Source organism: Centropristis striata, chromosome 19 (assembly GCF_030273125.1).
Source record: "Centropristis striata isolate RG_2023a ecotype Rhode Island chromosome 19, C.striata_1.0, whole genome shotgun sequence".
In the NCBI taxonomy this organism is placed as follows: Eukaryota; Metazoa; Chordata; class Actinopteri; order Perciformes; family Serranidae; genus Centropristis; species Centropristis striata.
In genome coordinates this window covers 22,650,645-22,664,114 of record NC_081535.1, presented here as the reverse complement: position 1 = coordinate 22,664,114, position 13,470 = coordinate 22,650,645, and the positions used below count along the sequence as shown (strand labels likewise).

At 38.8% G+C, this 13,470-nt stretch overlaps 1 protein-coding gene across 1 annotated transcript; it reads left to right on the top strand.

Moving 5' to 3' along the window:
* Window positions 1-229: 229 nt before the first annotated feature.
* LOC131992338 (aquaporin-3-like) lies at window positions 230-11,207 on the top strand. The gene is made up of 6 exons (XM_059357889.1): window positions 230-337; window positions 2,711-2,837; window positions 4,854-4,991; window positions 6,482-6,600; window positions 9,221-9,438; window positions 10,619-11,207. The coding sequence occupies exons 1-6, from the start codon at window positions 230-232 to the stop codon at window positions 10,797-10,799; spliced, it is 891 nt and encodes a 296-aa protein (XP_059213872.1). The 3' UTR covers window positions 10,800-11,207.
* Window positions 11,208-13,470: the final 2,263 nt, after the last annotated feature.

Below are 13,470 nucleotides of genomic sequence, written 5' to 3'. Positions count from 1 at the left end.
GAAATGAGGAACTTTATAGCTTTATTTTCATATTTGGCTGTGCTGCAGAGAGAGAAATGCTCAAAGTAAGTCACAAAAACTGTGAGACAGAGATGGGTGGGAATGTGTTGAGGAGTGGCAGGCAGACCAAAGGGAGGGGTCCAGGGAGACCCCTAAAAGCTGATGCACAGACACTGACTTGCATTCAACCACAGATTCTACCTCAAGACAATCTTATAATAACTGCATCATGGGAAAACAAAGAGACATTTTGGAGAAACTGGCGGGGACCTTTCAGATCCGACACATGCTCCTCCGCCAGGCCCTGGCAGAGTGCCTGGGAACCCTGATTCTGGTGGTGAGTGAAGAGAACTCTGCTTCCCTCCTGCAGCACGCTGACTGGATCATTTCTGTTCAAGTAAACAAGGAGAATAGTGCAGCACACATAGCAATTTAGTCTATCAATGAACTAGTTATTATCTGGATTTGAAATGGAATCTGTTTTTCAAATTATCGTCTCCTTCTATTCAATTAAATGAAATTCAGTGTGAATGTGAGCTGTACTATTGTACTATGTAGAAAGTGGAGAGACTTAAATGTATCTTTGGTACTTTGCATGCCTCATATTTTGGTCATTTTGCCTTTCACTTACTTACAAAGCTCAATAACATGAACCTGCAGTGTGAACATGTTTGGATAGCTTAAAGCAGACTAGTTGTATGTCAATGAAGGAAAGATACCACCACCACTAAATAATTCTTCATTATATTTCTGCATGTGTTGATGACCTACTTTTTACAAAAAGTGTAGAGCATATATATAATTAAAGCAAAAATAAGAGAATAAATAAAAAGAGGCAGTAAAAATAATGGTTACTATTTTATGATTTAATAATATTTTATTATTTCATAAATATCACCACCAAACAATTTGGCTTCAACCTCCTCAAATTTTTGTATTACAGTCACCCTTTCGAAAATGATTTTTTAAATATGTGAATGAGGGATTATCTTATATCTGAATATCTGTACATATTTTCATACTTTTTCAGAAGTGGGATGAAGCCTATTCAAAATTTTTGTTTCATTTTCTTGACGTTTTAGGGTCAAAGGTTTTGAAAGGGAATACACCCTTTATCCCTCCAACACAACAGTAATAAAAATATATATTTTTGATCTGTTTGTAGGAAATAAATGTTATATCATTCATATATATATATATATATATGAGGAAAAAAACTGGCAAACAGTGTAAAACATTAAACTAAAATCTTGGTTACTTACATTAAGACTTTTTTATTACAAGATTTCTGAAATGTTATGTTAAAATATGTAAATGGTGAATTTAGACAAAGTGAAGTAAAATAACTACTTAAATGTGTGTTTTGGATTTTTTTCTTCCCACTAGTCTGAGAGGAAACTGTTAAAAATAGTCGAAAATCTCAAAATTGATCAGTGCATGAAAAAACTGTGAAAAACAACAGCTGACAAACCACACGTGTGATGCTGACAATCAACCAATCCAACACTTAAAGACATGAGATGTTGAGCGAAGTACATCTTCAGAAACAGTTAACAGGTTGAAAGATTCTAAGATACTAAGAACACATCCTGAACCCTCGCACCAGCTTCTCAGTTCAACGTGAGAAAAGAGAAAAACCTCTTTTGAAAAAGACTCAAGGGAGTGTGTCTCCTTCTCATCCAACATGTTTGTGTAGAGAAAGAGGCGAAGGTGCGATCATGTCTGGCGAGTGTTGAGTTGTTTGATGACAAGATAGTTAATAATTTGGTTTTGGTCCTGCAGGTGTATTCTGTAAGACTGATTTGATGTTCAAAGGCAACTTTTTTTTATACAGTCGTGCTAAAAGGTAAAGAAAGTTTAACTGCTGCTCTTTTCTCATTAAATCTCTGCTTTAGATGTGTATGAAGCAAAGAAACGCTGAATAATTCCAGTAATATTCACATGAACTGTTGCACCTGCAACTCTCAAACTAATTATCACCTTTTACTTCTCTCTTTTTACCTAAATTTCACAGGAAACATAGTGTTTTATGTCTTTTATTTGCTAACAAGACTTCAGACAGTCTCTGTAGTCGTCACTGAAACCACCAGGAAGCCACAGGAGTCTTTCAAATTTAAACAAAATGTTTTTTACCTTGTGCAAAACAACCTCGAATCCTTCTGTTTCTCATGATAACCCATGGACAACACAAATATCAAGAGAGGGCACCTGCGGTGAAACGCTGGGCCATTTGTTATTCTGCTCCCCAGCTGTGACTGATCTGTTAATTCCAAGAGACCTTTCACTCTGCTGGCAGTCCCGTCCCCTCGGTGGTCTGAGCCGACCCTCCGTGGAGGACGGCTCAGCAGGTGGAGTCAGATTGTTGTGGGCATCAATAGTCCCACACAAAGCCTGACCATAACATACACATGACCTCTGAGGTCAGAGAGACACACCCTGGATACGACGAAAAGCAAGACTCAGCTAGACGCCTGACTCAGGGTCAGGCTACTGTGGGGCTTTATTATTTTGCTCTTTGAAGTCTTCCTACTACTGTCTGTCTGCAAAAATACCTGCATCTTTGTGTTTTTCACTGGATATTTCTGGTTAGATCACTAAGAAAAAGAACAAATGTTCAGTTAGGAAATGTTAAAAAGGTATAAAAGGTAGATTTGTTCTGTAAACAATTCCAGATTGTTTGTCTTAAGTGCCGCCCCCCTTCTCTATCCAGATGTTTGGTTGCGGTGCAGTAGCACAGCTGGTGCTCAGCCGAGGCTCCCACGGCACGTTCCTCACCGTCAACTTTGCTTTTGGTTTTGCTGCAACACTGGGCCTCCTCGTGTGTGGACAGATCTCAGGTGGGGATAAGCTACACCGTATTTAAAGTGGTACAGATGCTTTATTGTTCATTTAAAATATTCTTCATCCTGATGTTCTGTTTGGTGCCTTATTGGCCTTATAATAGCCAATAAAACATACTTCATTTTGTTTTTTCACCTTGATACTTCATGACTTTCTCTGATTTTATGATTATCCCTAAAAAAAGGTCAATTTGAGGTAAAGAAGTTTTTCAGAAGCTGTTACAGAAAATGGCACATTATTGCTGTTTGTGACCTTAGCTGTAAAACTTGGCTTAGTACAATAGATCTATCTATTGATTTATTGATTTATTTTTCATTTTAGGTATGTTTTATGTAGCATTTCTCCTCCTAAATCTCCAAAGGGCTATTTGGATTTCTCTTAATGGTGGTTTCTCTTTTTGGTGTCCCTGTCTGTGAATGACTTTTTAGCAAACAGAATTAGTATTTATTTCTTTAAAATAGTTCATAAAAACATAGAAAACACAAAAAATGTCCTTTAATTGCTGTAATAACAATGCTTTCTGGTCAATTATGTCTTTTATCCCCCTTATTAAATGTACAAACCATGTTTGTGGAAAAGGACAAACACCCCAGTGCACTTCTATGTATTTTAATGAGGTTAGAAGGGCAGAAAACATAATTAAAAATGGAAAATTGGTTGATTTTGCTCCCTACCCAAACGTATTTATATACATAGGTCAGCAACAAGAATAAATAACCCTGTTTACTAAGAACTACATTCCTGGAAAAAATGCATTCTCAATTATTATTGGGGTAAACCTGAATGTGAACTGAAACAAAACTACTCGGTTAGTTTTCAGATAGATCGTCCTTGGATAGTTTCAAGCAGTCCAGGAATGAAGATAGGTGAAAATATAATCCGGGAAGACAGCTAAAACAGCTGATCAGTCATGTGAGTTAAATGTCACTATGCCAGAACTTATTCAGCAAAGGTGTTTCCATGCCCCCCACTCTTTTTTGATAAAGATAAGAAAAAACTTCAAGCAAGCGTAAAAACTTTTTGTGCAGTTATTTTGCAGTTTCTATAAAGTTTTTCGCAACAAAATGCACATAAAAAAGGGTGTGGAAACACAGCTTCTGTCTACAAAGGTAAAAGCAAGAAAAACTTTATTATCATCAAGAAAATCACAGTCAGCCGAGCTACAGTCATTTGCATCACTGCCATAAAGTACCTGTCATTCAAAGAGTGTTTCCACCAGACTCAGCTTTTTTCTCAAACTTCCATCAGCATAACAGGGAGTCATTATTATTGATGGCTTGACAGACACTAAATATCAGCAAAGGGTAAACTGGCAGTTATCTGAAGTGCAGTATTTACCACACTGATGTGTTTGCTAGACGAATGACAGTTCGAGGCAGCAGGGGAAGCGGAACAGGAAGCAGTGGACGGAGGAATGCAAAGTTTAAAATAGACGCGCACAGAAGGAGGGGGCACTTACCACTGAACTTGAAAACTGCGTGATCTGTAATTGAAAGGAAAGCGAGAAAGTCAATCCTCAATCCCATATCCGCTGTCAAAAGCAGCAGCACTACAAAGGGTTCCGCGGTTCACTCATACCCACTTCTTCAATGCCTTTATAATGAGGCTGTCCCCCTCTAACACACATTGCAGCTGAGAAAATAAGCTCTTATAATTAGATAGCTCCTACCCTGACACGATTAAGGTGTGAATAGAAGCGCGGCAACCCACATGAGTGTGCCATCAGAGCATTATTTCCCCCTTCAAGGTTAGAAGAAGGGATACTTTTCTGAATCTTTTCATCCCTCCAATTTAATTTGTGTCACAGGGACCTTCCATCCCAACAAGACTTTACTGAGACCGCAATTACTGAATATACAGTAGGCTTACAACTCTTCTGTCTCACTGAGAGAAGGGAGGCCGTTATGCTGCAGATAAAACAGCCTCCATGTGTTTGTTTTCCTGCACTGAATCACATAGAATCTGATTGGTCACTTATGCCTAAAAAGTTTCTATATTTTCCTCATCTTTAGGTGGTCATCTGAACCCAGCGGTGACTTTCTCTCTGTGTTTACTCGGGAGGGAGCCTTGGACAAAGTTCCTGTTGTTCTTCTTCTTCCAGACCCTCGGAGCCTTTCTGGGTGCAGGGATTGTATTCAGCATGTATTTTGGTATATGGAACTAAAGAGGAATAATCAGACTGATGCAAAATGTTAAATGTTTAAAAAGCCTTGCACCAAATCAAAAGTGTTGGAAACTGAGTAGTTCATACAGTTGGTAGGTGGGAACACAAGATGGATGAATCATGAGGACTAGAACAATTTTGAACCTTCCGATTTTTCCTTCAGTATACAGCATCTTGATGCTGACAATTAAGAATGTACAACCTGTTGTAGCTAGTGCCTAACAGTTTGAACAAAGCCAAATGGTTGTTTGCTCTGAGGAAACACATCAGTGAACAAATGAACATCTACACTTGCAGCTCTTTTGCAGCTCTTGACAATTTTGAAACCCATCTGGTGGCTTTCTTCCACTGAATCTCTTGCAAAATGAACACAGTTATACTCTACCTAGTTATATTGAATGCATAAAACAAAAACTAGAATGGTACTAGGAGACTGCAGAGAACAGCCAAGGCCAACGGTGCATTCACATGCTCTCCAGATGGTCCCTCTCCTCGAAGTAGTTCTTTTGACTTTGGTTTATTCATTAGCTTTAAGTCATTATGTCTTAAAGACGATTGGTTGTATTCTATTTCTAAGAGCATCAAGCGACATGTTTGAAGGTTCCCATTGTAGAATAGATAGTTCCGGTCAGCTGGCAGGGTCACAAAACTACAAGCTTTTACTCCACAAAGCTACGTGTACACTAAAAGGTCAGCAATTCCACCTCAAAACACTGGTTCTTGTGCATATCAGAAACTAACTTAACTTGCCACTATTTTGTTTCTTGAAAAAGCCAGTAATTACAATGACAGACTGCAGTTTTGTGCCCCAGCTTGCTGAACTATCTATTCTACTAATAGCTTTGCATTCACTACACTACTGGCAAGTATTTCATACAGCTTTATGGCGGAAAATAGTTTGTCTGTCCACCCCGTGATTCGGATCCGCTCCAAAACTGAATTCCTTGGCCCACTCTACACAAACCAAGTTTCATAAAAATCAAGCCAGTAGTTTTTCTGTAATCCTGCAGCCAAACAGACACACAAACCCAACTGAAAACATAGCATTCATGGTGGGGGTAATAACTGTGGTTACACCTTTGTTAAGGTTAAAACTGTAAAGGCCAGGGCTTGGAGGTTGAGGTAGCAACTCTGGGAAGCAAACATCCCTGTGCTGGGTCTGACCTTTGTTGCATTTTTTTCAGCTTTCTTCTCAAACCATCCATTAAAAGCATGAAATGTTCCCAAACATAATAATTAAAAAAACAGAAATGCCAACCTCATGATGCCACTTAAGAAAGCAATTAAGATACAGTTGCTGTAAACCTTTAATGTCTACAAAATTATGTACCAATGTACCAATCCATTGAGTAGATAAGCAGTTTCACCGGTTAAGTGAAAACACAAATGCTTTACTTTCTTGTGCTATTAAAAAATGAAAGTTTTTTTTATGAAAGAAAACGATAATGTACAGTTATTTCTATGGTCTTCCACCAGATGCATTGTGGGACTTCAGCCATGGGGAGCTTTTAGTGGTGGGGAAGAATGCCACAGCTGGGATTTTTGCCACATATCCATCCAAACATCTCACCCTGGCGAATGGATTCTTGGACCAGGTAACAGTGGCTCGGCGTCTTAAGTGTATCACCTATACTCAGTGAAAATGGTGAATTAATCAAAATCACCAAATTCCATCTCAGAGGCCATATGTTCCAGTTAAAGTACTGTAGCAAGTACATTTATTGTGTGTCCATTGTCTGTTTTAACAGTCTCAATTTTGTCTGAGTAAAAAAAAAAAAAAAAAAAGAGCACAGTAAGAACACATAAATAGATATTTGAGGTCACAGTGACGCATGTCTGGTGGACATGAACAGACTGCAACATTGATTCAGACAAAACTTTGCTTTCCAAGAGACTGATGATTTTAAAAAAATGCCTGAGTCATGTCCAATTAAATGTGCTTCAGACACAGCAGGACTGAGGACTTGCATGACTCCTCTGCTGGACACCCAAATATGTACTGTATGACAACCTGGCACTCTGGTAATAGTCTAATAGCCAATCACATCACATCAGCTCCTCTCATCCTCTTTAACCTTTTAAAGGCAGCAGACGGTGTAATGAGCAGGACAGTGTCACTATTCATTTGATCTGATTGTCTAAACTTGGAATCTGCATTGAACAGCTTGTAAGTGTGGGGAAAAGGAAGGTCAATTAGATCCCGCTCTGTCGGAAGATTCAAATAATTAATGAAGGTACCCTGTGTGAAAGATTACACGCTGTGCATCAGAAATCTGCAAATTCAATGCACATACATTATCCTGTTGCAGTGGCTGCATGTATTTCTCTAAGAAAGAACATTACATAACATAATGTTGGTTCATGTCTCTTTATGGTGGTTTTCAGTCTCATTGTAGTTGCTTTGTGTGTCTTTGTAGTTGTTTTCTGTCTGTAGTTGTTTAGCCCTGGTATTTGTATGTTTTGCATCCCTTTGTAGTTGCTTTCTGTCTCCTTGTTGTGCTTCTTCCCTATTTGTTGTTAGTCTCTATAGTCTGTATCTCTCTGTAGTTGTTTCATTTCTCTTTGAGTGTCCTTGTAGTTTATATTTCTTTATAGTAGCTTTGTGTCACTTTATAATTGTTTTGGTCTTTTGTAGTTATTCTTCTCTTGTTTTGAAGTGGTTTTGCATCTCTTTTGTTGTTGTATTGTGTCTCTTTGTGGTGATATCAAGTCTCCTTGTAGTTGTATTATGTCTCTTTATGTTTTTGTCTCATAGATTTGTGTCTCTTTGTTATTGTTTCTGTCATTTGTAGTCATTTCTTGTGTGTAGTTGTCTAGCCCCTGTTTTGTAGTGGTTTGGCATCTCTTTGTAGTTGTATTGTATCTTTTTTTGCTGGTTTTGAGTCTCATGGTAGTTACTTTGTGTCTTTTTGTAGTTGTTGTTGTTGTTGTTGTTGTTGTTGTTGTTGTGTGTCTCTGTAGTCTTACATTTTTTGCAGTAACTTTGTGTCAATTTGTAATTGTTTTGGTCTTGATCTTGTAGTTATTCTTGTGTGTTGTTGTTTAGCACCTTTTTGTTGTGGTTTTGCATCTCTTTGTAGTTGAATTGTGTCTCTTTGTGGTGGTTTTGAGTCTCTTGTAGCTGTTCTCAACCCAGCCCATAGCAATGAGTAGTTCTTTGTGTCTTTGAATCTTTTCTGGTCTTTTGTGTTTTTGTAGTTCTTTTACATTTATTTTCTGAGTCTCTTCCTAACTGGTTCATGTCCCTCTGAGTAACATTTTGAAATTAAAGACCAGGTCACAGTCGACCCCTGGGTTGTAATCCAATCATCTGTTCAGTAATTCATCCATGTGCTAACCAAAGAGTTGAGAAGATTATTACCATCAGTATGCTAGCCATGCCAAACATTTCTGACAATATGTACCATTACATTTTCATAAACACTTACTTACTAAACAGCTTATTTGTTTCTGTTGATTTTTTTTTCACTTTACCTTTTACCTGTTGACACTGAAACAACATTTCCTCTGTGCTGGTGCCAGCAATGCAATCTCACAAAAAACTGCAGTCTACATGCACCTGCTGGTCCGGGTGGCCACTAGCCAGCGCTGCAGCTTCAGCACTCATAGATCCTGACATATCCCAGCATGTGGAGTAATCTATATTATATCTACTGTGTGCATATACTGTGAAACTGATTGTTCTCAGGTCCAGCTGTGTGCACCTGTCGTGATGCAACCATGCGAATAGAAGAAAGCCCCCGATGTTCAACTGAGCTCGCCTAGGGGGTGTGTCCGCTATCCATTGATGTCAGAATACATCAGTGGAGGTTCCGTGATGTGCTGTTTTCTGATGAAAATCTTGACACGATTGCTAGATTTCACATTTATTTCTCTTGGACAGAAGTTTTTATCTTGTAGTTTGACAGTTTGACAGCTTGTCAGCGCCTTTCAGAACAAATCCACTGTGAACTTCACAACTTCTTAAAGGTGATTAAACATACCACACAGGAATCACAAGGCAAATTAATTTCCATATCTGAGGCTTGTGTGATTAAAAAGAGTTTTCAATATCTCTATGAAGACGTATCAAAAAGCATTTTGAGGTAGATTTAAAGACTTCTAAAGATTCTACATGGACCAGCAAGACTAATTTGTCTCAAGTAATTAAGTTTTAAATCAAATTAATGCAAATAAAAATAATTAATAAATCATTCTTCCTTTACTGTTTCTCAGATTATAGGAACAGCTGCTTTGATTGTGTGCATCCTGGCTATAGTTGATCCACACAACAATCCGGTCCCTCCAGGTCTGGAGCCCTTCACTGTCGGCTTTGTGGTGTTGGTCATCGGCCTGTCGATGGGCTTCAACTCTGGCTACGCCGTCAACCCAGCCAGGGACCTGGGGCCGCGCATCTTCACGGCTCTTGCAGGCTGGGGACAAGAGGTTTTCACGTGAGTACAGAACTACTAGTCCGATTCAGATGTTATCTGACCATTAAATGTGTGTTTATCACAAGTTATCAGCCCATACAAATGAGACCTGCTCCACCCGCTGGTAGGCTAGTAGGTTGTTGTCAGCCTATTATATTGGCAGCTATTGTAACATGTGTTGTTTAGCCCTCTACTGGCCATAGTTATTATGAATGACACCAAGACATTATGGAGTGTGAAAGCAAAGGGGTTATCAAGGAAACAGAGCACAATGCACGAAAAGTTGCTCTTAGGGTGAGTGCATCAATCAAACCTGGACTTCTACCCAGGAGACCAGGGTCTCTGTCCATTGTAAAAAAAAAATTAAAAAGTCAATGTTAGTTTATGTAAACTCAGTTAATGTCCATGCACCAAGTTAATATGTCAATTTCGCGACTCACCCTCGTTACGGCATTTACGTGCATTTATTTTACTTTTCAAACCATCCAATGCCCAACCATGAAGTTTTTCAGCCCCAAACCTTAGAGAAATGTTTATTTCATGTAATAATAAGGAAACTGTGGCCTTTAAACTACACTTAACCGATTTGTCTTCAGCAAGCGGCCATTGAATGGGCTAATAACAACCTTCTCAACCTGCCAGCAGGTGGAGCAGGCTTCTACTCGCCCACTTAAGGCCTGATAACAGCTGAGAAAGGCCATTCAGTCATGTGAAATGGATTAACTATTTCACCACTTTACAACAGCCGAACTATAGGCAACAGTGACACAGCCCATAGGTGAATCAGGAGATCTAAATTGTAGAAGGCAAGCTTATAATTTGTTACTGTTTGCCAGTTACTGGAGTATTTGCTTTAATTGGACGAAGCTTAGGAGGGACATGGCGAGCAGCAACCACCAAGGCTGTCTTTAATAGGTTGAGACACCTGTCAATCAAGCAAACACATATCAAAACACACTTTACACACAGTTTTATTATAATATTATTTGGGCCCTGCCTGGAGGGCCGGATCAGGAACCCATTCATGCCCTTTAAACTTATTAATAATAGAAGATTTCAATAGTCATGACACACATGCTTTCTGACCTGTAACTTCCACTATGCATTCATATTTTATTTAGGCCTGATACAGCAGGTAAATGAAATAAAATATTTAAAATGACAACTTGCATTGAATTTTTTCCCATTTATTCTCTTACAGTGCAAACACCTACTGGTTCTTTGTGCCCATCTGTGCACCCTTCCTGGGTGCAGTGGTGGGAGTGCTGATTTACCAGCTAATGATTGGATACCACTTAGAAGGAAAAGTGCAGGAGAAACAGAAGGAGGAGAAGGAGGAAGGGCTCAAACTTTCAGACGTTACAGCCAACGAAGATTCATGAGCAAGATGATGCAGCAGTAAATTCAATTCTAGCCCAACAATTATATATTTTGCTTTTTCAAGAAAACTTTTTATTTTCATTTATCTCTTTAACTAACATCACTACCTGGACACCATATGCCATCAATCAATAATCATGAAGACATCAATTCTTATGGCATCTCATCATGGAGAGGAAAAGCAAAGTTTCTCAGGAAATGATGGTGCTTGCTTTCTGAATTTGTTTTCACTTTGGCTTTCTCCAGTCAGCTCTTTCATTTCTACTCGAAGCAAAAAACAATTTCCTTCATGCTGCCTTTTCCGACAGAGCAAATGTATCAGCTCGGAGAGAAAAAAAGTCAAACTGAAGACAGTTTGAGTTAAAGAGATGTTTGAAAAGTGTCTTGTTAATTTCTGTCTATCCTGAAAGAAACCTTTAAATCACCAATAACAGTCTCACTCAACCTTTTTGACTCAGATGTCTTTAATTTGTAAGAACTGCAGTAGAATGCCACCACAGCAGGGCTCCTGAGTTATAAAGGTGCATATCCTTCTCACTCACACTCACACTCAGACACTGACACTTTATAATCAATTGTCAGATTTGTGTCAGATTTTTGCAACTTGTCTTCATGTGAGTTCCCACTAACTGAACACCAACAGAGTGTCACATAAAGATGTGTGAAAATCCCATCCTGTTGATTACTCTGTCTTACAATTAGATATTTTTTACCTGTGCATTTCTTTTTACATTTAAATATACAGCAACCTGGGTTGTGATATATTTTTTGTATCACTAAATTGACAAAGTCTATGTCTTGGTCCTATTATCCGTCTTGAAGTGCATACTTTATCCGAACAATTTGCAAAAAGTTATGATTAAAAACTTTGATTTGGAACAACAACACGTCTTCCAAATGTGATTGCTGCTCTTGTTTCCCAGCATGCACCTGGTGCACATGTTGTCTCCTGCACCCACACACTTGCTGGCTATTTATGGGCCTAATTTAAGATTGTTTCAGCTGGTTCCTGGCTCACGTTGATGCCATAACAACAGATGGTTTAAAATAGACATAAGATGGTCAGTAGCTATTGATGCGTTTGTTCATTTGTATAGAGAATAAACTAAATCAGGTATTTGTGTAGGCCAACCCAGAAGAAGCATCGCCATGGGGTCTGTTCAGAATTCACCCATGGGATTTTGCATTGGATTTTAGATTATTGCAGAAAATAAACTCTGTGGCAAACACTCGTTTCTGATGCTGACATGTTTTGATCAGTAGGATAATCTTCACAGATGAAAACCACTTGTGTGTTGTTTGCATTAATGCAGCTGACAGAATTAAAAAGCTAATGTCATGCTACTGAAAACTATTCCACAGTAGCATGACTTCAACGTCACTAATGTTAGCTTCAGACGCCCTACGACAAGCTAAGAAAAGTTAGCCAAACCATAGCCTATTAAATTATTTATTACCCTAATCTACAGTCTACAAGAATTTGCAAGAGCACTGAAAAACACGACTAGAGGCTGTGAGGCGACTAGTGAGAGAGTTCCCATCCGTGTCTGGAGTGATGATGTATAATGTCCCCGACAACTACTGTAGTCTCATTTAGCCATTTGTTAGCAACCGCCCTTTTAGGGACACGTAAAAACTTAAAAATTATGGATGGCTGCAGCTAATTAGAGATGCCCTGTGAGATATTATCACCAAAAATGGGGAAAGATTGCTGTTTTCTCAATTGAAAACTAAAAAGAATGTTTTTTTTTTGGTGTGGTGGGTGAGCTGGCCTTGGAGACTCAATTGCATGCAAATAGTGACATTTGCTACATTATAAATGCCCTCCAAACTATTAATATGCCCCTTTTGGTTTACAGTGCCTCAGGTGGTTATCACAGTTAGAAATTCGATCTTGGTTTGAAAGGGCACTAAGGCCAAAAAAGGTCAGGGGTATTTGCTCAAAATAACGCTTCCAGCATTACACAACAAAGCACACACGACAGACAGACAGACACACACACACACACACACACGCACGAACACGCACACACACACACACACACACACACACAAGCAGACCTGTAGTTCATATCTTCTGCAGACGTCCATCAATGCTCGATTGCCATTATCGGAGAGGCAAACGCATATTCTGCATCAAAATATCAGTAATGACATTTTTGGAGTCTGGAAAAGAATATCAATACGTCAGATCTTACAAAGGCTTAAACTTCAGAGACGACTGTTTGACATTTGGAGCCCCTCTTTGGCATGACCTTTGCAGCAGTTCACCAAACATATCTATTGTCAATCTAACCATTTGCCTCTGAAAGTATAATTCACCTTTCCGCTGAAGAAAAGCAGAATAAGCAGCAGTTTTCTGTTTTTGCTTTTTTAGGTGTCACCACACAACAAAAGTGAGGTTCAACCATCTTTTCAGTGCAAAAGTTCCATTACAAATATGACAAGGTCTGTTGATTTAAAATAGCATAACTACAGGGAAACTGTGAATTCGCTCTTCATTTCCTATGCATTGGAGTCAGTCTTGTATAGATGCTGGGGTCGAAACATGGCAGAAATGAAAAATGTTATCTATGACCAGAGAATAAAATCAGCAACATGAACTGCAAGAGTAATAAGAGCCCTCTCCATAGCTGACACATTTGTTTGTTGCCTACACCAGAAAACTAGCAA